General features: G+C 40.6%; 1 protein-coding gene across 3 annotated transcripts in view; it reads right to left on the reverse strand.

The window, feature by feature from the left end:
* LOC129839905 (zinc finger protein 664-like) overlaps window positions 1–26,951 on the reverse strand; it is a 138,054-nt gene that overhangs the window by 13,914 nt on the left and 97,189 nt on the right. The window contains exon 1 of one of the 3 annotated variants that reach the window (XM_055907615.1): window positions 11,172–11,789. The exons of the other annotated variants lie outside the window; for them this stretch is intronic. Coding sequence (XP_055763590.1) covers window positions 11,172–11,550 — 379 coding nt within the window. The 5' untranslated portion in view covers window positions 11,551–11,789. Of the gene's footprint in view, window positions 1–11,171; window positions 11,790–26,951 lie in introns of those variants that run through there. 3 annotated transcript variants of the gene reach the window in all.

Genomic DNA, 26,951 nt, shown 5'->3' on the forward strand with positions numbered 1-26,951 from the left:
AGGAGAGTTGTATGGCATTGAAGCTCGCCTGGAGGGTTGTTAACACAGTGTCAAAAGAAGGGCCAGAAGTATACAGAATAGTGTCATCTGTGTAGAGGTGGATCAGAGAATCACCAGCAGCAAGAGCGACATCATTGATGTAAACAGAGAAGAGGGTCGGTCCAAGAATTGAACCCTGTGGCACCCCCATAGAGACTGCCAGAGGCCCGGACAACAGACCCTCCGATTTGACACACTGAACTCTATCAGAGAAGTAGTTGCTGAACCAGGCGAGGCAATCATTAGAGAAACCAAGGCTGTCGAGTCTGCCAATGAGGATGTGGTGATTGACAGAGTCAAAAGCCTTGGCCAGGTCAATGAATACGGCTGCACAGTATTGTTTCCTATCGATGGCGGTTACGATATCGTTTATGACCTTGAGCGTGGCTGAGGTGCACCCATGACCAGCTCTGAAACCAGATTGCATAGCGGAGAAGGTGTGGTGTGATTCGAAATGGTCGGTAATCTGTTTGTTGACTTGGCTTTCGAAGACCTTAGAAAGGCAGGGTAGGATAGATATAGGTCTGTAGCAGTTAGGGTCAAGGGTGTCCCCCCCTTTGAAGAGGGGGATAACCGCAGCTGCTTTCCAATCTTTGGGGATCTCAGACGACACGAAAGAGAGGTTGAAGAGGCTAGTAATAGGGGTGGCAACAATTTCAGCAGATAGTTTTAGAAAGAAAGGGTCCAGATTATCTAGCCCGGCTGATTTGTAAGGGTCCAGATTTTGCAGCTCATTAAGAACATCAGCTGACTGTATTTGGGAGAAAGAGAAATGGGGAAGGCTTGGGCGAGTAGCAGAGGGGAGGGCAGTGCTGTTGTCCGGGGTAGGGGTAGCCAGGTGGAAAGCATGAAATAGAAAAATGCTTATTGAAATTCTCAATTATAGTGGATTTGTCGGTGGTGACAGTGTTTCCTATCTTCAGAGCGGTTGGAAGCTGGGAGGAGGTGTTCTTATTCTCCATGGACTTTACGGTGTCCCAGAACTTTTTTGAATTTGTGTTGCAGGAAGCAAATTTCTGCTTGAAAAAGCTAGCCTTGGCTGTTCTAACTGCCTGTGTATATTGGTTTCTGGCTTCCCTGAAAAGTTGCATATCACGGGGGCTGTTCGATGCTAATGCAGAACGCCATAGGATGTTTTTCTGATGGTTAAGGGCAGTCAGGTCAGGAGAGAACCAAGGGCTATATCTGTTCCTGGTTCTAAATTTCTTGAATGGGGCATGCTTATTCAAGATGGTGAGGAAGGCATTTTTAAAAAATGCCCAGGCATCCTCTACTGACGGGATGAGATCAATATCCTTCCAGGATATCCCGGCCAGGTCGATTAGGAAGGCCTGCTCGCTGAAGTGTTTCAGGGAGCGTTTGACAGTGATGAGTGGAGGTCGTTTGACCGCTGACCCATTACGGATGCAGGCAATGAGGCAGTGATCGCTGAGATCTTGGTTGAAAACAGCAGAGGTGTATTTGGAGGGCAAGTTTGTTAGGATGATATCTATGAGGGTACCCGTGTTTACGGAATTGGGGTGGTACCTGGTAGGTTCATTGATAATTTGTGTGAGATTGAGGGCATCAAGCTTAGATTGTAGGGTGGCTGGGGTGTTGAGCATGTTCAAATTTAGGTCGCCTAGCAGCACGAGCTCTGAAGATAGATGGGGGGCAATCAGTTCACATATAGTGTCCAGAGCACAGCTGGGGGCAGAGGGTGGTCTATAGCAGGCGGCAACGGTGAGAGACTTGTTTTTAGAGAGGTGGATTTTTAAAAGTAGAAGTTCAAATTGTTTGGGAACAGACCTGGATAGTATAACAGAACTCTGCAGGCAGTCTTTGCAGTAGATTGCAACACCGCCCCCTTTGGCCGTTCTATCTTGTCTGAAAATATTGTAATTGGGGATAAAAATGTCTGAGTTTTTGGTGGTCTTTCTAAGCCAGGATTCAGACACGGCTAAAACATCCGGGTTGGTAGAGTGTGCTAAAGCAGTGAACAAAACAAACTTAGGGAGGAGGCTTCTAATGTTAACATGCATGAAGCCAAGGCTATTACGGTTACAGAAGTCATCAAAAGAGAGCGCCTGGGGAATAGGAGTGGAGCCAGGTACTGCAGGGCCTGGATTCACCTCTACATCACCAGAGGAACAGAGGAGAAGTAGGATAATGGTACGGCTAAAAGCTATGAGAATTGGTCGCCTAGAGCTACTAGAGCAGAGAGTAAAAGGAAGTTTCTGGGGGCGATAAAATAGTTTAAAGGAATAATGTACAGACAAAGGTATGGTAGGATGTGAATACAGTGGAGGTAAACCTAGGTATTGAGTGATGATGAGAGAGATCTTGTCTCTAGAAACATCATTGAAACCAGGTGATGTCATCGCATATGTGGGTGGTGGAACTGATAGGTTGGATATGGTATAGAGAGCAGGGCTAGAATCTCTACAGTGAAATAAGCCAATAAACACTAACCAGAACAGCAATGGACAAGGCATATTTACATTAAGGAGAGGCATGCTTAATCGAGTGATCAGTAAGGGTCCAGTGAGTAGAGGTTGGTTGGGGTCGTGGCGATCCAGACAGCTGGCCGGGTATATGGCTATCGGTAGCAGCATAGGATGGAGGTCTGTTTGTAGATACCTCGTGCGTTTCCGTCGGTAGGTTCCGTGTAGTGGGGTTTTGTTCAGATAGCAGCCGATAGGACAGCTAACGATTAGCGGGCCTCAGGTGAGCGTTCAGGTAACGTCGGGACGGATTTGCCGGTTGGATACATCCCTCGGGCAGATAACGTCGGCAGTCAGTCGTGAAGGCCCGGTGGGGTTCCGTATCTGCAGCAGCAACAAAAGAAACGGGTCCGGATGGTGATGGAACTCCTCAGCTGGCTAGCTCCAGCATGATTTGAGTTTGCTCCGGGGTCGACGTAAGCCAATAGTCACACGGTATGCAGCTAGCTAGCTGCGAAATCAAGGTGCAAGTGTCCAGAGCCTGCGGTTGGAATCCGGGGAAACTGGGAGAAAAAAAGTCCCGGAATGCTCCGGTCCGAGTCGCGTTGCACAAAAGTGCCGGTAGATTATCGAGCTAAAGGAATAGCTGATGACCGCAAAACGTGGGCAGCTGAAACACCAACGCTAGCTAGCAAACCGGCTAATTTCGGGGCAGCTACAGATTAGCTTCTGGCTAGCTATCGGAGTAGCTTCTGGTTAGCTATCAGGCTAGCTTCTGAATTAGCCCCTGGCTATCTTCCACGATGGATTTTCAGATTGAGGTAAATATTACTTATTGTAATTGGTGAAGCGGGTTGCAGGAAAGCTTTTGCAGGAAAGCTTTTGTAGTTGAGTTCTTGGATAATAAAATAAATAAAAGATATGTGAAGAAAAGGTGTAAATATATATATATATATACAGGACACGACAAGACAATACGGAAAAGACGTCTGAACTGCTAAGCCACCTTGGAGAGACGGAAGGAGTGTTGTATGGCTTTGAAGCTCGTATGGAGGTTTGTTAACACAGTGTCCAAAGAAGGGCCAGATGTATACAGAATGGTGTCGGCTGCGTAGAGATGGATCAGAGAAACACCCACAGCAAGAGTTACATCATTGATATATACAGAGAGTCAGCCTGAGAATTGAACCCTGTGGCACCCCCATAGAGACTGCCAGAGGTCCGGACAACAGGCCCTCCGATTTGACACACTGAACTCCATCAGAGAAGTAGTTGGTGAACCAGGCGAGGCAGTCATTAGAAAAACCGAGGAAACTGAGTCTGCCGATAAGAATATGGTGATTGACATTGTCGAAAGCCTGGCCAGGTTGATGAAGACGGCTGCACAGTACTGTCTTTTATCGATGGCGGTTATGATATCGTTTAGTAACTTGAGCGAGGCTGAGGTGTACCCGTGACCAGCTCGGAAACTGGATTGCACAGCGGAGAAGGTACGGTGGGATTTAAAATGGTCAGTGATCAGTGAGTTTGTTAACTTCTTGAGAATACAGGGGGTGCTGTTTTCGCATTAGCATAATTGCCTCTACAGATTAAACTGCCTCTTATTCAATTATTGCTGTTACTATATGCATATAACCATATACCATTGGATAGAAAACAAGCTATGGTTTCTAAAACCGTTTCAATTTTGTCTCTGAGTTAAACACAAGTCAAATTCCCTGAGCAAGAAGAAGATTGCAAGATGTGTATGCTCGCTTCAACGCTCTGCCTATATATGGTCACGCCACCTATGACCCGAAACACACTTCATTCGTCTTCCTCTGGGTGTCAGGAAGACGTCAGAGGAGAAATTTTTGTTTATCTTGTACTGACGTGAAATAAGACCTATTTCTTTAGCGTGACCGACAACTTCCGGTTTTCTGAAACGCGCGTTTTAGAGGTGCAATTGTCTTTTGTTATGCTGACGTTACGGATGAAAACTATCTCCGTCTCGAAGTTTGTTTGATACATGTGACCATTTCATCGTATTGTATGTTTTTTCAATATAGTTTAATCAGATTATTTGAATTTTTTCGGGAGTTGTGCCGTGTTCCGTTCTGTGAGTTTTTTTAACTTTGGACAGGGACCGTGCCAGTCGACCAGTACCCAGGCTAAATGAAGAGGGAAAGTTGCCATTGTGAATGGATTGAACGACTCATCAGGACTAAGGACACCTTGATCAACATTCTGATGAAAGATCAGCAATAGTAAGACCCAATTTACGATGTTATTTCATATATCTGTCGTGCATGTGAACTGGTCGGGCGCGCCCAGCTGGTTCTGGCTGGCGTGGCTATGCTAATTTAGCGCTACATTTTGTTTTCGCTATAAAACATTTAATAAATCTGAAATATTGTTTGGATTCACCAGATGTTGGGCTTTCAATATCTGTACGCTGTGTATTTTTTCTGAAATGTTTTAAGACAAGTAATTAGTTATATAACGTTGGTCTCTGTAATTGTTCTAGCTGCATCAGCACTATATCAGATTGCAGCTGCAATGTAGAACTGTGATTTATACCTGAAAAATGCACATTTAAAAAAAAAAAAACTATGCTATACCATAAATATGTTATCAGACTGTCATCTTATGAATTTGTTTGTTGGTTAGTGGCTATATATATTTTCATTTAGTCGAATTAGTGATAGCTACTGACGCAGGAAAAAACTGTTGGAGTAAGAAAATGGTGTCTTTTGCTAACGTATTTAGCTAATAGATTTACATATTGTGTCTTCCCTGTAAAACATTTAAAAAATCTGAAATGGTGGTTTTATTCACAAGATCTGTGTCTTTCATTGGGTGTCTTGGACTTGTGATTTAATGATATTTAGATGCTACTATTTAATTGTGACGCTATGCTAGCGATGCTAATCAGTGTGGGGGGGGGGGGGTGGGGGGTGCTCCCGGATCCGGGTTAGGTACTCGGTAGAGGTTAACTTGACTTTCGAAGACTTTAGAACGGCAGGGCAGGATGGATATAGGTCTGTAATATTTTGTGTCTAGTGTCACCCCCTTTAAAGAGGGGGATGACCTCGGAAGCGTTCCAATCTTCAGGAATCTCGGACGATACGGAAGAGAGGTCGAACAGACTAGTAATAGGGGTTGCCACAATGGCGGTGGATAATTTTAGAAAGAGAGGGTCCAGATTGTCTAGCCCAGCTGATTTGTACGGGTCCAGGTTTTGCAACTCTTTCAGAACATCAGCTATCTGGATTTGGGTGAAGGAGAAGCTGGGGAGGCTTGGGGAAGTAGCTGAGGGGGGTGGGGAGCTGTTGGCCGGGGTTGGGGTAGCCAGGAGGAAAGCATGGCCAGCCATAGAGAAAGGCTTATTGAAATTCTCAATTATCGTGGAGTTATCGGTGGTGACAGTGTTTCCTAGCCTCAGTGTAGTAGGCAGCTGGGTTGAGGTACTCTTATTCTCCATGGACTTTACAGTGTCCCCAAAACGTTTTGGAGTTAGAGCTACAGGATGCAAATTTCTGTTTGAAAAAGCTAGCCTTTGCTTTCCTAACTGACTGTGTGTATTGGTTCCTGACTTCTCTGAAAAGTTGCATATCGCAGGGACTATTCGATGCTAGTGCAGTACTCCACCGGATGTTTTTGTACTGCCCGAGGGCAGTCAGGTCTGGAGTGAACAAAGGGCTATATCTGTTCTTAGTTCTACATTTTTTGAAAGGGGCATGCTTATTTAAGGTGGTGAGGAAATTACAATTAAAAAACAACATGGCAACAACCCCTACTGAAAGGATGAGGTCAATATCCTTCCAGGATATATCCAGGTTAACGGATTTAGGGTTGTACCTGGTGGGTTCCTTGATCATTTGTGTGAGATTGAGGGCATCTAGCTTGGATTGTAGGACGGCGGGGGTATTAACCTCACTAGGGTAGGGGGCACTATTTTCACCTCCGGATGAAAAGCGTGCCCAAAGTAAACTTGGTAGATTTAGATAGAAAACACTATCTATCACAGGTCTAAAAAATATAGCAGATCCGTATCATATTGGGTGAGGCGGGTTGCCGGTAGATATATTTAATTTTTTTAAATGAAAAAGATTGAAATATATTGCAATATATACAAAAAAGGTTGAAAAAAAAACAAACCATTTACAACAAACACGTCTTAATGCTACGCCATCTTGGATTATAAAATGACTCTTAAAAACCATTGGATTTAGCAAACTCTGAAATTATTTAGGATTTCTGTGCCCACGAAATCTGTTTTCCCAGCGTAACATAAGGAGACACTAAATGATACATAGTTCGAGTGCATTTCAGAATACAAAAAAACTGTCCGACAGCAAGATCCCGTATTTAAGTTGAAGTTCATCATATGACAAGCGTAACATTATGACTATAACCAATGTTCCCTGAAGGAGGGAAATTAGGTACAACATACTATCAAATCCACATGTTATGACTATAACTACTGTTCCCTGAAGGAGGGAAACTAGGTACAACATACTATTAAATCCACATGTTATGACTATAACTACTGTTCCCTGAAGGAGGGAAACTAGGTACAACATACTATTAAATCCACATGTTATGACTATAACTACTGTTCCCTGAAGGAGGGAAACTAGGTACAACATACTATTAAATCCACATGTTATGACTATAACTACTGTTCCCTGAAGGAGGGAAACTAGGAACAACATACTATTAAATCCACATGTTATGACTATAACTACTGTTCCCTGAAGGAGGGAAACTAGGTACAACATACTATTAAATCCACATGTTATGACTATAACTACTGTTCCCTGAAGGAGGGAAACTAGGTACAACATACTATTAAATCCACATGTTATGACTATAACTACTGTTCCCTGAAGGAGGGAAACTAGGTACAACATACTATTAAATCCACATGTTATGACTATAACTACTGTTCCCTGAAGGAGGGAAACTAGGAACAACATACTATTAAATCCACATGTTATGACTATAACTACTGTTCCCTGAAGGAGGGAAACTAGGTACAACATACTATTAAATCCACATGTTATGACTATAACTACTGTTCCCTGAAGGAGGGAAACTAGGTACAACATACTATTAAATCCACGCCTCGCTGGAAGCCCCGCCTTCCACATGTGATGAGAGTGAGGCTTGGATTTATTCCTTAAAATTAATACTGCTCTTCACCGACCCAGGAAAGGCGGGGACAAACATTTCAAACCTCATTTCCCTCCTTCAGGGAAGTGCAATTATAATCAAAGTTACACTCCCTTTCAGTCATTCAACTTCGGTACAACATACCTCGGGGAAATACAATCATTCCCGATGCCGACCCCTACGGATACTAAATGAAACAGCCCATGGCAGACCACCCAGACTTCACCCTACAATATGCGCCAGTTTTGTCAGTTTATTTGTTGTCTTTTGTTTGAAACACTACTGTCAATGTTGAGTAAGGACACACACACCTGATTACACATATAGTAGTAGGACTAGTCTACCTGGCCGGCACACAAATGTAGGTCTATAAATGTGCCCATTTGGGGATGTCTGATAGTATTTCTCATTGTCTTAACGCTGCACCACTAATGAGTTGTGGAGCTTCTCAAAGTAACTTTTTCCTCACCTCCAAACAGCAAGCAAACAAAATCTAATCAAAATCAATTAAAAATGACAATAGTTCCTCAAAGTAAAACAGCAAGTAAAAATCACAATCAAATGCAAAAAAATCAAAATCAATTGTGAATGACAATAGTTCCTCAAAGTATTTTCGTAAAATATTTCCAGCTCTCACCCTTTCGATAACCACTCAGCATTAAAGGGAAAAACGTAATTCTATGATCCAGTGGAAATGTCATAAAATACCTGATTACTTCTTATCCTTTGCACAAATAGCCTATAGCTGTGTCTGTCCAGAACTCACTGGAGCAGGAAACTGAGGGCCTAGAATATTTTATATAATGTTGCAAGCTTGCTATCCGAGTTTCCTGACCCAGTTGATAGTTGAAACAATGTTTCAAGTTTGTAGTAGACAGGCCATGTGCAGCCAATGTGATTTCTAGGATATTTATTTTTATCAGGATATTTTCTACCTGCAGAATGCAATGTTTTAATTTGTTGGCTTTATGTCGGCTATCTTTACATAGTTGGCATCTAGAATTCATCATGATGTCACAATGGCAATAACAGTTACTTTTAGATTTGTATAATTTTCATTTAGATAGAATGTAGATTAATCACAGACAATAATTTTGAGATACAATTATAAATTAAATGAAACTGTTCCAGTAAAATGTGCATATGAAAATCATAACTGGCACGCAGATTGGTAGAAATGGTCAGATAAATTACTAGTCTATTAGTCTATCTATCTGTAGTCTATTAGTCTATTACTGCAAACTTCAGGAGCAAAACGGCAGAATTTACGAAGTCCAGCAGCGGAGGGGGGACTCCCTCTGGTCGGGTTGTGTTGACGACCGGCTCCCTCTGGTCAGGTTGTGTTGACGACCGGCTCCCTCTGGTCAGGTTGTGTTGACGACCGGCTCCCTCTGGTCAGGTTGTGTTGACGACCGGCTCCCTCTGGTCAGGTTGTGTTGACGACCGGCTCCCTCTGGTCAGGTTGTGTTGACGACCGGCTCCCTCTGGTCAGGTTGTGTTGACGACCGGCTCCCTCTGGTCAGGTTGTGTTGACGACCGGCTCCCTCTGGTCAGGTTGTGTTGACGACCGGCTCCCTCTGGTCAGGTTGTGTTGACGACCGGCTCCCTCTGGTCAGGTTGTGTTGACGACCGGCTCCCTCTGGTCAGGTTGTGTTGACGACCGGCTCCCTCTGGTCAGGTTGTGTTGACGACCGGCTCCCTCTGGTCGGGTTATGTTGACGACCGGCTCCCTCTGGTCGGGTTATGTTGAGGACCGGCTCCCTCTGGTCGGGTTATGTTGACGACCGGCTCCCTCTGGTCGGGTTATGTTGACGACCGGCTCCCTCTGGTCGGGTTATGTTGACGACCGGCTCCCTCTGGTCGGGTTATGCTGACGAGCGGCTCCCTCTGGTCGGGTTATGCTGACGAGCGGCTCCCTCTGGTCGGGTTGTGTTGACGACCGGCTCCCTCTGGTCAGGTTATGTTGACGACCGGCTCCCTGTGGTCAGGTTATGTTGATGACCGGCTCCCTGTGGTCAGGTTATGTTGACGACCGGCTCCCTGTGGTCAGGTTATGTTGACGACCGGCTCCCTCTAGTTATGACTTCGAGTCATTTGTGTGTCTTAATTATTTAATCAAACAGAATGCTTAAAGCATCATACAAGTTCAGTACATACAGATTTTATAAAAACACATGGGGCGATTGGTAGAAAGAACAGATGACTCTTGGTTGACCAAGATGTCTTTTAGTTGGGGACAGCACTAGAACATGATTTTGGGGATCCGAGGTGGCGCAGCGGACAGTTCATGTCAGTGCTTGAGGCGTCACAACAGACACCCTGGATCAAATCCAGGCTGTATTACAACCGGCCGTGATTGGGAGTCCCATAGGGCGGCGCACAATTGGCCCAGCACCGTCCAGTGTAGGCAGTCATTGTAAATAAGAATTTGTTCTTAACTGACTTGCCTAGTTAAATAAAGGTTACATTTAAATAAATAAATAGTGTTTCTTGACAAACCATTTTTTACAAATCTGTCAAGGCACCAACTTTGAGAAGGGTTTAAAACAAAGGTTTCAAACCAATTCATGAATGTAATTGCATCTAGGTATGTCTTGCCATTAATGTAAAGGCATGAAAAAAAATTGGCTGAATATTATACAATGACTTAACAGCTCTAATCATTAGCCTCCAAAGGAAATCTACACTGGCAATTCTAGAATATACTATATAGCCTAGAAACCTGGTTAAACTATCACTATGACATCATGGATGAATACTAGAATATACTATATATCCTAGAAACCTGGTTAAACTATCATTATGACATCATGGATGAATACTAGAATATACTATATATCCTAGAAACCTGGTAAAACTATCATTATGATATCATGGATGGCCAGTCCTTGTATTCATAGTGTAGTGAATTCAGGGGGTTGCCCTGAGCTGAACTCAAACCTGGGTCTAGTGACCGTCAAGCCAACACCTTATAACTGTTACGCCAAGATGTCTGAACTTCTTGACGAGATCGCTAGGTGTTGGGTTACGGTTGCTACAATAGCTTTCTCAATGAATTTGAGAGTGGTTACATTTCTCCAGCCCCCATCCCTCAGCTGTTTACCAAACCAAGTCTCTTGGCAGCCATTTTGTTGCTGTTTAAATCCTAGGTTGTCCCTTTAAAAAAGCCACACATCAATCAACCAATCTGAAGTTGAAACAATAACAAAGCAGTCATTCCACCACTGTTTTGGTAATAAGATGATGATGGGCCTGGAGACACTTAACTACTCTCAAATTCATAGACAGACCTATGGTTGAAAGGACTGACCATCCATGATATCAACATTATAGTTTTAACAATGTTGAGGCTGTTGATTTACATTGTTTCTAAACATTGGAGTAAAAAAAGCTTCTTTTTGGGTTCTGATGGGGAACAACAGTTGAACTAAGCTCATGATGCATGTGTTATATTCTCCAAGAATCAATGGTTATTACAGATTTCCCTTTTAACACCAAACATCAGTTCAACAACTGCAGAGTTTGTACCTCTGTATTTAAGACAGTACTTACCAGTGGTAATCACGGCCCGGTTTCTCAAAACCATCTTATGGCTAAGTTCATCTTTAGAACCACTGGATGCCTTAAATTGCGTTTGGGAAATCGGGCCCAGATATTCAGTTTCTTCCTCCTCTTCTTCCGATGAGACCGTAAACTCCCCATCCTCCGCTTTCACTTCAAAAACTGAATCGTCCTCATCTTTTACTGTAACACCCTCCTCCTCTTTCACTGTAACGTCTTTCTCTTCTTCTTTCCCTGTAACAACCTCACCCTCTACTTGTTTTTGTATTGTAACATCCTTCTCTTCCTCCTCCTCTTTGATGAGAGCTTCTTTCTCCGTCCAACAGACCGTCTCTTCTTCAGCAGGAAGAGAGTAATTTAGTGAACTCATGGTCGGAGATGTTAGCTAGCTAGGCTAATGCTAACTTAACCAGCCCGCTAGCTGAATAATAACAACAGCACCGTAAATATGAAATTAAATAGGATAACTAACCAACTAGACGACAGACAAGGGTTTAAAATACAGTGGCTAATATACACTAAAGCGTCTAAAGAGCTTTATGGGTTCGGCTACTTTGGCTAGCAAGCTACCGAGGTGGCGGACTAACTGTTGCTGCTGCTGAAAGAAGCGTTCCGTCCACTAGATTATACGTCACACTAAACGCATTGCCTTAAAATCGCACACCGCCATCTGCTGACTGGAGTGGGTAACGCTCAGTCTGAACCTCTGACTGCGATGGAGATGTGCGACTTTAAGACAATGACACTAGTGTGACGTAAAATATATATTATAATGTTCAGACAAAAAGTTAGTGTAGGAAGCATGAGTTTTTACTCACCAGTGTAACAATACAGTGTGGTTAAAGACTTAGTAACTTAGTTGTGTTCACGATCTGGTTCCCTATACGCACAACCAGTTTTGTTTTTGAATTATCACATATGTATTCATTTTTTTTTTTTTTTTATTTATTTCACCTTTATTTAACCAGGTAGGCAAATTGAGAACACGTTCTCATTTACAATTGCGACCTGGCCAAGATAAAGCAAAGCAGTTCGACACATACAACAACACATAGTTACACATGGAGTAAAACAAACATACAGTCAATAATACAGTGAAAATAAGTTTATATACAATATGAGCAAGTGAGGTGAGATAAGGGAGGTGAAGGCAAACAAGATATATATATAAATAAATAAATAAATATATATAAAAAGGCCATGGTGGCGAAGTAAATACAATATAGCAAGTAAAAAAAATAACACTGGAATGGTTGGTTTGTTATTTGTTATTTCGGGATTCTGGGTAATCCACAGCAGATTTATGGAGAATTGCTGTGGGTGAGTTCAAAATTGAATAGTCCCGGGATAGAAATATGAAAAGTTGACATTACATCATAAAATCCACGTTTTAAATCATACATTAGCAATTTATGTTTTAGTAACTACTGTTGTTGGTTTGGCGTCAAATAAGCCTCTCTTTATATGTTATTTGCCAAATCTCAGTTTTCCATGTGGGTTTTATGCTAAGGTTCCCTCTTTCAAATTGGTAAATGCATCTTCTTTAGGAGTGCTATTTTTACCCTGGCGACTACTGATCGTTCATTCAGACTGTGTGTCTCATCAATGCAGGTCATTTATGACAAATGTATAAAGTATATGTTTTATAAACTCATGAACTTCAGACAGTTTATTAGCCCGGTTTTGTTAGTTTAGGTGTATTATACTTCCTCGCCTGTAGAGGGGGACCTTGAGTCATTTTTCAGGTTAATTTGATATATTTTGATACTAAAATGGATGACAGTTTATTCTGATGTAGTGAATATGAGACACATGGAAACAATTGATTCATTTATAATAGTAAATTAGGAATTAGTAGGAATGGTTAAATCCACTATACGATCACAATGACTTTGATAGACATTTCAATAGTTTTTTTGTTAGTATATTATAGGGCAGATTAATGTAGAATTGCTGTGGGAGTGCTATTTATATCCCGTCACTACTGATCATTCATCCATACTGTGTGTGTCCCATCATTGCAGCTTTGGAAATAAATGAACTATCCATCCATTGCTCCTTCCTGTGTTGACTCACTGACTTGAGAGACCAGGAAGGTCACACTAGCTCGATAGGTTGATATCTAGCTCAAGCTTCACCTCATGCTTTTCATTAACTGTGTGGTTGTGTTATCTAGTGGGAACCCGTTAGCACGGTGGGCTCTGGTGCCTTCTTGCGGTGGGCTCAAAATGACAGAGGAAATCAACCTGCTTGTTCCTTTTTGTTTTGTCAACTTTTCGATGGGGATGTTATGTTTGATACCGGAGGTACGAGAACTTGAAAGCATTAAACTTCAAAGCAGTGTGCTGATGCCTGTATCACTTTATCAGCAGCACGTGATCAATGACGTCTGAAGATTCGTTTCATCGAACAACCACCTGATTGGTTTGGTTTGGTTCGACACTGCAGGCGACTGACTGATCTACAAATCACTATACGTCATAAATAACTACTCATTATTATTTAAGCAGTGTGTTACTTTATCAGCATTGATCAATGACTTCTGAAGGTTAATTTTCTCCCATCATTCTGTTTGTCTCTGATCTTTTGATCTGCAAACACGTTTAGGTTTTGTTAGTTTGGTTCTAAATGGTCTCGGTGCTGGTTGGCTACGCTGGTTAGGCTAATAGCTAGTTGGCTAAATAGCTAACGTTAGCTGGTTGGCTACGCTGGTTAGGCTAATAGCTAGTTGGCTAAATAGCTAACGTTAGCTGGTTGGCTACGCTGGTTAGGCTAATAGCTAGTTGGCTAAATAGCTAACGTTAGCTGGTTGGCTACGTTGGTTAGGCTAATAGCTAGTTGGCTAAATAGCTAACGTTAGCTGGTTGGCTACGCTGGTTAGGCTAATAGCTAGTTGGCTAAATAGCTAACGTTAGCTGGCAGGCTAAGATAACTGCATATAGCTAATGTTAGCTGACTGGCTAAGATAACTGCATAAAGCTAACGTTAGCTGGCTGCCTAAGATAACTGCATATGGCTAACGTTAGCTGGCTAAGATAACTGCATATAGCTAATGTTAGCTGGCTGGCTAAGTTAACTGCATATAGCTAACATTAGCTGGCTGGCTAAGATAACTACATATAGCTAACGTTAGCTGGCTGGCTAAGATAACTGCATATAGCTTATGTTAGCTGGCTGGCTAAGATAACTGCATATAGCTAATGTTAGCTGGCTGGCTAAGATAACTGCATATAGCTAATGTTAGCTGGCTGGCTAAGATAACTGCATATAGCTAATGTTAGCTGGCTGGCTAAGATAACTGCATAAAGCTAACGTTAGCTGGCTGGCTAAGATAACTGCATATGGCTAATGTTAGCTGGCTAAGATAACTGCATATAGCTAATGTTAGCTGGCTGGCTAAGATAACTGCATATGGCTAACGTTAGCTGGCTAAGACAACTGCATATAGCTAACGTTAGCTGGCTGGTGTAAGACATTGTAATAGAGACTGGAAACTAGTAATAACTACATTTCAACATAAGCCATATTTTATACAAAAATACACATACTCCTCATTTCTCTTGGACATATGCTGGACTTATTAAGACACCAACTACAGACACACATAATTCCCCTCCCCCATAATAACCACAGAACACACCCAACACAAGCTTGGAGCACAAGACAAAGGACTATCTCAGGAACCAATGGAACGTGGACACCAGGCCTGTTCGGGACTGCCCAAGACCCAGATCGACCAATCGGAGGGCCAGACTCGCAGATCTACCTACTTTGCTTGTTGTCTATATAGTGCTGTGCGATTCTTGAGGCTGTCTCTTTCCGGACGATTTCATACAAATCAGACAGAAAGAGCCGTGCCGCACGCTTTGCCTAATATCTTTACACTTGAATAAATCTGCCTTATTATACAATTATCCACCTCGTCCTATTGTCTCCTCTTGTTCTCCTGTCAACAGTAAACGTTTTACTAACACTGGCTAAGATAACTGCATATGGCTAACGTTAGCTGGCTAAGACAACTGCATATAGCTAACGTTAGCTGGCTGGCTAAGATAACTGCATATGGCTAACGTTAGCTGGCTAAGATAACTGCATATAGCTAATGTTAGCTGGCTGGCTAAGATAACTGCATATAGCTAACGTTAGCTGGCTGGCTAAGATAACTGCATATAGCTTATGTTAGCTGGCTGGCTAAGATAACTGCATATGGCTAATGTTAGCTGGCTGGCTAAGATAACTGCATATAGCTAATGTTAGCTGGCTGGCTAAGATAACTGCATATAGCTAACATTCTTTGATATTTGGTTAGATGGAATTGTGTATTTACAGAACTTTGGTTTACTTAAATCAGTCAAGTCATGAGTGCAAATTATTGGTTTAATTTAAAGTTATACATTTTAAGTTATTTCTGTTGTAGTATACATCATAGGGAATAGGCTGGTCCTCCATTCTACATTAACATCATAGGGAATAGAGTTTGAAAACAGCAGGTCTTTATATTATTATAAAATTAAATCATTATATCATCAGGAGTCAGATGTGAAGGAGGAGGTTGATCATCAGGAGTCAGATGTGAAGGAGGAGGTTGATCATCAGTGAACCTCTAGGATTGTGGCTGGGCTGGCGTTTCCACTTCCAGCTTGGTTATATATTTTGATACATTGAATGTTGATATTGTGAAACTATGTTATATATTTGTACCTTCTGTTTCATGAAGTGATGTCACTAAGTACTGCCCCTATATATACAATGCATTCGGAAAGCATTCAGACCCCTTCACTTTTTCCACACTTTGTTACGTTACAGCCTTATTCTAAAATTGATTCAATCATTTTTCCCCCTCATCAATCTACACAATACCCAATAATGACATCACAATACCCCATAAGACATCAAATTTCCCCATAATGACATCACAATACCCCATAATGACAAAGCAAAAACAGGTAAATAAATAAAATAATTTGATTTCCTTTAAAAAAACAAGGACATTTCAAAGTGACCCCAAACTTTTGAATGGTAGTGTACATCTACATGATGTATTGTTACACCATGTAGGAGCAGTATAGACCTAGTCTGTTCATTATATACATCTATATGATATATTGTTACACCATGTAGGAGCAGTATAGACCTAGTCTGTTCAATATATACATCTACATGATGTATTGTTACACCATGTAGGAGCAGTATGGACCTAGTCTGTTCATTATATACATCTATATGGTGTATTGTTACACCATGTAGGAGCAGTATAGACCTAGTCTGTTCAATATATACATCTACATGATGTATTGTTACACCATGTAGGAGCAGTATAGACCTAGTCTGTTCATTATATACATCTACATGATGTATTGTTGCACCATGTAGGAGCAGTATAGACCTAGTCTGTTCATTATATACATCTACATGATGTATTGTTGCACCATGATGGAGCAGTATAGACCTAGTCTGTTCATTATATACATCTACATGATGTATTGTTACACCATGTAGGAGCAGTATAGACCTAGTCTGTTCATTATATACATCTATATGATGTAATGTTACACCATGTAGGAGCAGTTTAGACCTAGTCTGTTCATTATATACATCTACATGATGTATTGTTACACCACCTTGGAGCAGTATAGACCTAGTCTGTTCATTATATACATCTACATGATGTATTGTTACACCATGTAGGAGCAGTATAGACCTAGTCTGTTCATTATATAGGAGCAGTATAGACCTAGTCTGTTCATTATATACATCTACATGATGTTTTGTTACACCATGTAGGAGCAGTATAGACCTAGTCTGTTCATTATATACATCTATATGATGAATTGTTACACCATGTAGGAGCAGTATAGACCTAGTCTGTTCATTATATACATCTACATGATGTATTGTTACACCACGTTGGAGCAGTATAGACCTAGTCTGTTCATTATATACATCTATATGATGTATTGTTACACCACGTAGGAGCAGTATGGACCTAGTCTGTTCATTATATACATCTACATGATGTATTGTTACACCGTGTAGGAGCAGTATGGACCTACAGTAGCTAATTTAGATGTAATATAACTTAATGAAACTGCCTTAAATGTGCTGTAGTAAACATTTTTTACTCGCACTAATCAATCAACACATTCCTGTCTTTGTATCTCTCAATATAATAGTATTATTTAATTAAATCCATTTACAATAATCTTTGTCTGAAAATAAAATATGATCCTCAACTGCGTTTCCCCTCCAGTCAGTAGACGGCGATGTGCGTCTTTCAGGCGACGCTGCCAGCGTGACGTATAATCTAGTGGACGGTTCTTCATAAACAGCTCGTCAACCACCTCGGTAGCTTGCTAGCCAACATAGCAGAAAGATTCAAGCTATTTATACGCTTTCGGTGTATATTACCTACTGTGTTTTAGACACACTTCTGTCGTATCTACTTGTTAACTTATTTAATTTAATATTACGTTATTTTGTATTAGTCAGCTATAGTAGCTGGCTGTTTTAGTTAGCACTAGCCTAGTCGCTAATGATAGCTAGCTAGCTAACATCCCCGAACATGAGCTCCCTAAACTTCTCCCCTCTCGTTGAAGAAGAGGGGGTCTGCTGGACGGAGAAAGAAGCTCTGGGGCTGAACATTGTCGTGAAAGAGGAGAAGGAAGAAGACGATATCACAGTAAAACAAGAAGTAGAGGGTGAGGCTGTTACCCTGAAAGAAGAAGAGATATACGTTTCAGTGAAAGAAGAGGAAGACGCGTTCAGAGTGAAAGAGGAGGAAGACGTTACAGTTAAAGAAGAGGATGAAGAGAAAGAGGAGGATGCAGTTTTTGGAGTGAAGAAGGAAGGGGAGATTACTGTCACATTGAAAGATGAAGAGGAGGAGATAGGAGATCTGATTAACACCAGTAAGTATCGCATTAAATGTGTTTTTAACTTTGGATATTCGGAGTTGGCTCGTCAATACCTCTTCAACGGAGGGCCCAGGATGATGACTGATATGTCTAGAATCAGACGACGTAGAGAACAAGCTACCCCTTGTTTTCTCTGTTCCGTTTCCAAAAAGTGACTTAACATATAGATTTGAGAAGGGTCTATCTGCTGACCGCAGACTGGGGGGCACTGCATGTAGTGATTTTCATGTAGTGATGTTTTACTACACACCGTGCCCCCCAATAGTGCCATGTAAGAGTTGGGTTGGCTACACCAAAGATAATGGATATACTGACAAGATGTCTCTCCGCCCTGACAAGGGGAGTTGTTGTCCACAAAGCTTCACTGCGTGTTGTCTAGCTCCCGCCTATCCTTTCTTTGGATTGGTGGATACATCTTATTATTGTAATCTGTTGTTTATCTTCTATGAGGGTTGTTGACGTCAACTGCCTGTATTCAATGGAGAGAGATGCTAAGCTACTAGCATGAATATGCACCGCCTGTATTCAATGGAGAGAGATGCTAAGCTACTAGCATGAATATGCACCGCCTGTATTCAATGGAGAGAGATGCTAAGCTACTAGCATGAATATGCATAGCGATCTGGAGACAACTCCTATATTGTTTTTTATCAAAGTTGTCGGTATGTCACGTGTCCACATAACAACTTAAGCATTACGAAACTTCTGTTGGATCAAGTAAACCTCACGTAGCAAATAAGCCATTAATTTTGTTGTTGACCAAATTCGACACTTTCCACATTGGGTTGATAATTGTTTCCACTTGGATACAACCTACTGTAGCCTACTGGCATGACCTAGAGAGTTACAACCTACTGTAGCCTACTGGCATGACCTAGAGAGTTACAACCTACTGTAACCAACTGGCATGACCTAGAGAGATACAACCTACTGTAACATACTGGCTAGACCTAGAGAGTTACAACCTACTGTAGCCTACTGGCATGACCTAGAGAGATACAACCTACTGTAACATACTGGCATGACCTAGAGAGATACAACCTACTGTAACCTACTGGCATGACCTAGAGAGATACAACCTGCTGTATCCTACTGTCATGACCTAGAGAGTTACAACCTACTGTAACCTACTGGCATGACCTCGAGAGATACAACCTACTGTAACCTACTGGCATGACCTAGAGAGATACAACCTACTGTAACCTACTGGCATGACCTAGAGAGATACAACCTACTGTAACCTACTGGCATGACCTAGAGAGATACAACCTACTGTAACCTACTGGCATGACCTAGAGAGTTACAACCTACTGTAACCTACTGGCATGACCTAGAGAGATACAACCTACTGTAACCTACTGGCATGACCTAGAGAGATACAACCTACTGTAACCTACTGGCATGACCTAGAGAGATACAACCTACTGTAGCCTACTGGCATGACCTAGAGAGATAAAGTTGTAAAGTTCCTGGATTTTAATTTGGCCAAAAATGTAATATGCATCCCTTTATTCTAAAATGTATCACAATACCCCATAATGACATCACAATACCCCATAATGACATCACAATACCCCATAATGCCAAAGCAAAAACAGGTTTCGATTTTTTGCAAATGTATTGAAATTATTCCCCAGGATAACTAGTCTCAGAGTAATGTAAGAACCCAGGATAACTAGTCTCAGAGTAATGTAAGATCCCAGGATAACTAGTCTCAGAGTAATGTAAGATGCTTGGAAAAAGAAGCTGAAAAGAATAAAAGAATAACTAAAATGTGTATCCTGGATGTCAGACCCCCAACTCTCCAAACGGAATAAATAATCAAATGTGTCTCCTTGGCAACATTAGAACCTCGGAACGTTTACTGTGTACTGGGTCGAGACAAAGGAATGATGTAAACAAATAATCCAAAATATTTTTGTCAATGAGACAGTATATAAACAAAGGAATGACCGAACCCCCTTTGGTGACTGAATGCTTGTAAGGAAAACTAGATGATCAAAACATTAGATCACATCAAATAAGCCTGAGTGGTTTCACCTCCTCCCAGACTATACTGGATACTACAGTTATAACTATAGATAGTTATACAGGATACTAGAGTTATACAGGATACTAGAGTTATACAGGATACTACAGTTATACAGGACACTACAGTTATACAGGATACTACAGTTATAACTATACATAGTTATACAGGATACTACAGTTATACAGGATACTACAGTTTTAACTATACATAGTTATACAGGATACTACAGTTATACAGGATACTACAGTTTTAACTATACATAGTTATACAGGATACTACAGTTATACAGGATACTACAGTTATAACTATACATAGTTATACAGGATACTACAGTTATACAGGATACTACAGTTATACAGGATACTACAGTTATAACTATACATAGTTATACAGGATACTACAGTTATACAGGATACTACAGTTATACAGGATACTACAGTTATAACTATACATAGTTATACAGGATACTACAGTTATAACTATAGATAGTTATACAGGATACTACAGTTATACAGGATACTACAGTTATACAGGATACTACAGTTATACAGGATACTACAGTTATACAGGATACTACAGTTATAACTATACATAGTTATACAGGATACTACAGTTATAACTATACATAGTTATACAGGATACTACAGTTATAACTATACATAGTTATACAGGATACTACAGTTATAACTATACACAGTTATACAGGATAATACAGTTATACAGACATTTACATTTAAGTCATTTAGCAGACGCTCTTATCCAGAGCGACTTACAAATTGGTGCATTCACCTTATGACATCCAGTGGACACTACAGTTATACAGGATACTACAGTTATAACTATACATAGTTATACAGGATACTACAGTTATAACTATACATAGTTATACAGGATACTACAGTTATAACTATACATAGTTATACAGGATACTACAGTTATACAGGATACTACAGTTATACAGGATACTACAGTTATAACTATACATAGTTATATAGGATACTACAGTTATACAGGATACTGCAGTTATACAGGATACTACAGTTATACAGGATACTACAGTTATAACTATACATAGTTATACAGGATACTACAGTTATAACTATACATAGTTATACAGGATACTACAGTTATACAGGATACTACAGTTATACAGGATACTACACTTATAACTATACATAGTTATACAGGATACTACAGTTATACAGGATACTACAGTTTTAACTATACATAGTTATACAGGATACTACAGTTTTAACTATACATAGTTATACAGGATACTACAGTTATAACTATACATAGTTATACAGGATACTACAGTTATACAGGATACTACAGTTATAACTATACATAGTTATTCCAAAGGTGGGCTACTTACTATCCCCTTTTTGCAAGCCACCGTTGCTGATCTATTTTATTTATTTATTTCACCTTTATTTAACCAGGTCGGCCAGTTGAGAACAAGTTCTCATTTACAACTGCGACCTGGCCAAAATAAAGCAAAGCAGTTCGACACATACAACACACAGAGTTACACATGGAGTGTAACAAACATACAGTCAATAATACAGTAGAAAAATAAGTCTATATACAATGTGAGCAAATGAGGTGAGATAAGGGAGGTGAAGGCAAAAAAAGGCCATGGTGGCGAAGTAAATACAATATAGCAAGTAAAACACTGGAATGGTAGATTTGCAGTGGAAGAATGTGCAAATTAGAAATAAAGGGGTGCAAAGGAGCAAAATAAATACAGTAGGGGAAGAGGTAGTTGTTTGGGCTAAATTATAGATGGGCTATGTACAGGTGCAGTAATCTGTGAGCTGCTCTGACAGCTGGTGCTTAAAGCTAGTGAGGGAGATAAGTGTTTCCAGTTTCAGAGATTTTTGTAGTTCGTTCCAGTCATTGGCAGCAGAGAACTGGAAGGAGAGGCGGCCAAAGGAGGAATTGGTTTTGGGGGTGACCAGAGAGATATACCTGCTGGTGGTATCCAATCCACCTACCAATGCCATTCAACTCTCCTTCCGTGACCTCCAACTGCTCTTAAACGCAAGTAAAACTAAATGCATGCTATTCAACCGATCACTGCCTGCACCTGCTCGCCCGTCCATTATCACTACTCTGGACGACGCAGACTTAGAATACGTGGACAACTACAAATACCTAGGTGTCTGGTTAGACTGTAAATTATCCTTCCAGACTCACATTAAGCATCTCCCATCCAAAATTAAATCTAGAATCGGCTTCCTATTTTGCAACAAAGCATCCTTCACTTTTGCTGCCAAACATACCCTCGTAAAACTGACCATCCTACCGATCCTCGACTTTGGTGATGTCACCTATAAAATAGCCTCCAACACTCTAGTCAGTAAACTGGATGCAGTCTATCACAGTGCCATCCGTTTTGTCACCAAAGCCCCATATACCACCCACCACTAAGACCTGTATGCTCTCGTCGGCTGGCCCTCGCTACATATTCGTCGCCAAACCAACTGGCTCCAGGTCATCTATAAGTCTTTGCTGGGCTGCCTTAACTCAGATCAGTGGTCACCATAGCAACACCCACCCGTAGCACGCGCTTCAGGAAGTATATCTCACTGGTCATCCCCAAAGCCAAAAACCTACTTTGGCCACCTTTCCTTCCAGTTCTCTGCTGCCAATGACTGGAACGAAGTGCAAAAATCGCTGAAGTTGGAGACTTATATCTCCCTCACTAACTTTAAGCATCAGCTATCTGAGCAGCTTACCGATCGCTGCAGCTGCACACAGCTAAATTATAATTACTTTGCTACTACGGCCTATTTATTGCCTTTATTGCCTCTGTACTCCATTTGCACACACTGTATTGTTCATGACGTCCTCCAGTGATTTTTAACTTGTCCTGTTGAAAAGTGATATATAAATACAGTAAAGTATAAACACACTAAAGGGAAACAAATAAATGTTTTGAGCAAAATAGTGTTTTTTTAGACAACTGCAAACCAGAAGGAGTGAGTGATGTCATAGTAAGGCCTTCAAGGAGTTGGCTTGATGGTAAGTCGTGATGTCATCCAATAGGAGACAGATCTTCATGTGAACATTCATTATTCTTTTTTAAATCCTTCCTGTTCTGTCAAGTTGGTTGTTGATCATTGCTACAAAGCCATTTTCAAGTCTTTCCATAGACTTTCAAGACGATTTAAGTCTAAACTGTAACTAGGCCACTCAGGAACATTCAATGTCATCTTGGTAAGCTCCTCCGGTGTAGATTTGGCCTTGTGGTTTAGGTTATTGTCCTGTTAGGACAGTTTTTTGTATTCAGATCTCTGAAATGCTTCGTAACATTTAGTGCCTCCTTATGTTACGCTGGGAAAACAGTTTTCATGGGCACAGAAATTCCAAATCATTTCAGAGTTTGCAAAATCCAATGGTTCTAACCGAGAGCCACCTTAATATGGCTGCAGCTCGGCGTCGGGACACTTATGACAACAGCCAGCTCAAGTGCAGGGCGTGAAATTCAAAATATATATTTTTTTAAATATTTAACTTTCACACATTAACAAGTCCAAGACACCAGATGAAAGGTGCACATCTTGTGAATCCAGCCAACATGTCCGATTTTTTGCATGTTTTACAGGGAAGACACAATATGTAAATCTATTAGCTAACCACGTTAGCAAAAGTCACCACTTTTTTTACTCCACCAGTTTTTTACTCCATCAGTAGCTATCACATATTCGACCAAATAAAGATATATATAGCCACTAACCAAGAAACAACTTCATCAGATGACAGTCTGATAACATATTTATTGTATAGCATATGTTTTGTTTGAAAAATGTGCATATTTCAGGTACAAATCATAGTTTACATTGCAGCTACAAAAAAGAAAAAAGAACGGAACACGGCAAAACTCCCGAAAAATTTTCAATAATCTGATGAAACTATATTGAAAAAACATACTTTACGATGATATGGTGACATGTATCAAATAAAATCAAAGCCGGAGATAGTAGTCGCCTATAACGGAAGCTAAACTGAAGGCAAATCCACTGTCCGCTCTTCAGAGTACCGAAAATGGGGAACACGTCGTTCCAAGATGATATGTTCCATCTCAGACCAAGATAATCACCTCATTACTTCTCTCACAGCCTCTTGACATCCAGGGGAAGGTCTATGAAGTGCGCGTAGACTCTTAGGTATCATGATCATGATACCATTTATAGGCAGGAAGTAGAAGAGAGCCTCGGTTTCAGACTTTCCACTTCCTGGTCAGGAAGTGTGCTGCAGAATGACTTCTGTTTCACTCACAGATATAATTCAAACGGTTTTAGAAACTAGACAGTGTTTTCTATCCAATAGTAATAATAATATGCATATTGTAAGAGCAAGAATTGAGTACGAGGCCGTTTGATATGGGCACCTTTTATCTGGCTACTCAATACTGCCCCTTGCAGCCATAACAGGTTAACTTTATTGACAACACCCAAATGGATACTGTCATTAACGCGGTTCTTCAATAATTACACATCATTCTTAATACTGTAGCTGTTTAGTTAGTCACATGTTCAACTATCATCAAGTGATCCAGGAAATCATTTTCTGAATGACAGTCACATGACAAACATCACAACATGCAACAACAACCAAAGTGCTTCTTCATTCATTACTCTGGTAAAGACAGTTATGCCGTGCTCCACGTTGGATCCAACATCCCTAACAAATTGATGTTTATATTGTGTTATTGTCTGCTTGATTTACTGTAGGGTCTCGTTAGTCTGTTTGGACACAAAGATACTTAGCTCATAATGTGTAGAGAACTGTTCCTTGATGGATAGGCTATTGTACAACACACAGAGCTATTTTCCTTTATTCAGGACATTTAGAATGACAACACATTACAGAATAGCGTAGTGGGATTAGTACAAAATTATCTGGTAATTGTCATGACAAAGCCATTTTAGTTTCCATGTTTCACCTGAAAAATTAAATTGTATATAGTCCTAGGTCTATGTTGTTGTTAGGTGAAGTTATGGGTCCTACAGTAGGTCTATCTTGTTGTTAGGTGACGTTATGGGCCAATTTGTTAAACACTTAATGTACAAACCCTCAGTTTCAGGCTGATGGCAAAGCTAGCTAAAGAGCATTTTACTCTCGTTAGTCTGTTTACACACAGAGATACCGTAATTTCCGGGCTATAAGCCGCTACTTTTTTCCCACGCTATGAACCTCGCGGTTTATACAATGACGCGGCTAATTTATGTTTTTTTTTGTTTTTTTCACAAGATTCATGCCGCCAAAAAACTGAGCACCGTCACATAATGTGACGTAAATCGAGCGTGCTCAAACTTGCCATCATTTTGATTACGGTAGTCATTTTGTCACCCTCATCATGGCAAAGACACGGAGAAATGTATATGATGCAGCTTTCAAGTTGAAGGCGATCGATCTGGTTGTTGGAAAAGGAAATAGAGCTGCTGCACGGGAGCCTTAATGAGTCGATGATGAGACGTTGGAACTGTGCAGATCCGACTGAAAGCCATAACAATCGCCACCGCAATGAAGTTTCACTTTCTTGGTAGGCTACTGTTTACTGCGTTTTATTTTCTATTTTTGTTACAAGCCGTGTTTCGTTAAAGCCTATTTATTTTTGTTACAAGCCGTGTTTAGTTTAAAAGCCTATTTATTTTTGTTACAAGCCGTGTTTCGTTTAAAGGCTGTGTAAAGTTCACTTGTTTCAATATACCGGTAGGCACTTGCGGTTTATTTATGTACAAAATACATATTTGTAAAAAATTCAGTGGGTACGGCTTATATTCAGGTGCGCTTAATAGTCCAGCAATTACGGTACTTAGCTCATAATGTGTAGAGAACTGTTCCTTGATGGATAGGCTATTGTACAACACACAGAGCTATTTTCCTTTATTTGTTGTTAGGTGAAGTTATGGGTCCTACAGTAGGTCTGTTATTGTTAGGTGAAGTTATGGGTTCTACAGTAGGTCTATGTTATTGTTAGGTAAAGTTATGGGTCCTACAGTAGGTCTGTTATTGTTAGGTGAAGTTATGGGTCCAACAGTAGGTCTGTTATTGTTAGGTAAAGTTATGGATCATACAGTAGGTCTATGTTATAGTTATGGGTCCTACAGTAGGTCTATGTTGTTGTTAGGTGAAGTTATGGGTCCTACAGTAGGTCTATGTTGTTGTTAGGTGAAGTTATGGGTCCTACAGTAGGTCTATGTTATTGTTAGGTAATGTTATGGGTCCTACAGTAGGTCTATGTTGTTGTTAGGTGAAGTTATGGGCCAATTTGGCAAACAGTGTACAAACCCTCATTGTCAGGTTGATGGAAAAGCTAGCCAAAGAGCATTTTACTGGTTGAAGTGTTTTTAAAATACAAAGCGATTGATTTGCGATGATGACACAAACATTATATTAAGCAGGACATTCAAACGAGCCTTACAATTATAATCCAAAGTAGTGTGAAATGTACTCATAAGCAACCTGGAAATGGAGGCTACTCCCATGAGTTTTCCCCCATTCACATTCAGAATACATTGTGAAAAACTAAAATCTTTGCTCACCATTTTTGCTCCAGGCAGATATACTACATCCATAACTAGTGGTTTCCTCATTAGCAGATATACTACATCCATAACTAGTGGTTTACTCATTAGTAGATATACTACATCCATAACTAGTGGTTTCCTCATTACCAGATATACTACATCCATAACTAGTGGTTTCCTCATTAGCAGATATACTACATCCATAACTAGTGGTATCCTCATTACCAGATATACTACATCCATAACTAGCGGTTTCATCATTACCAGATATACTACATCCATAACT

Source organism: Salvelinus fontinalis, chromosome 40 (assembly GCF_029448725.1).
Source record: "Salvelinus fontinalis isolate EN_2023a chromosome 40, ASM2944872v1, whole genome shotgun sequence".
NCBI classification, from domain to species: domain Eukaryota; kingdom Metazoa; phylum Chordata; class Actinopteri; order Salmoniformes; family Salmonidae; genus Salvelinus; species Salvelinus fontinalis.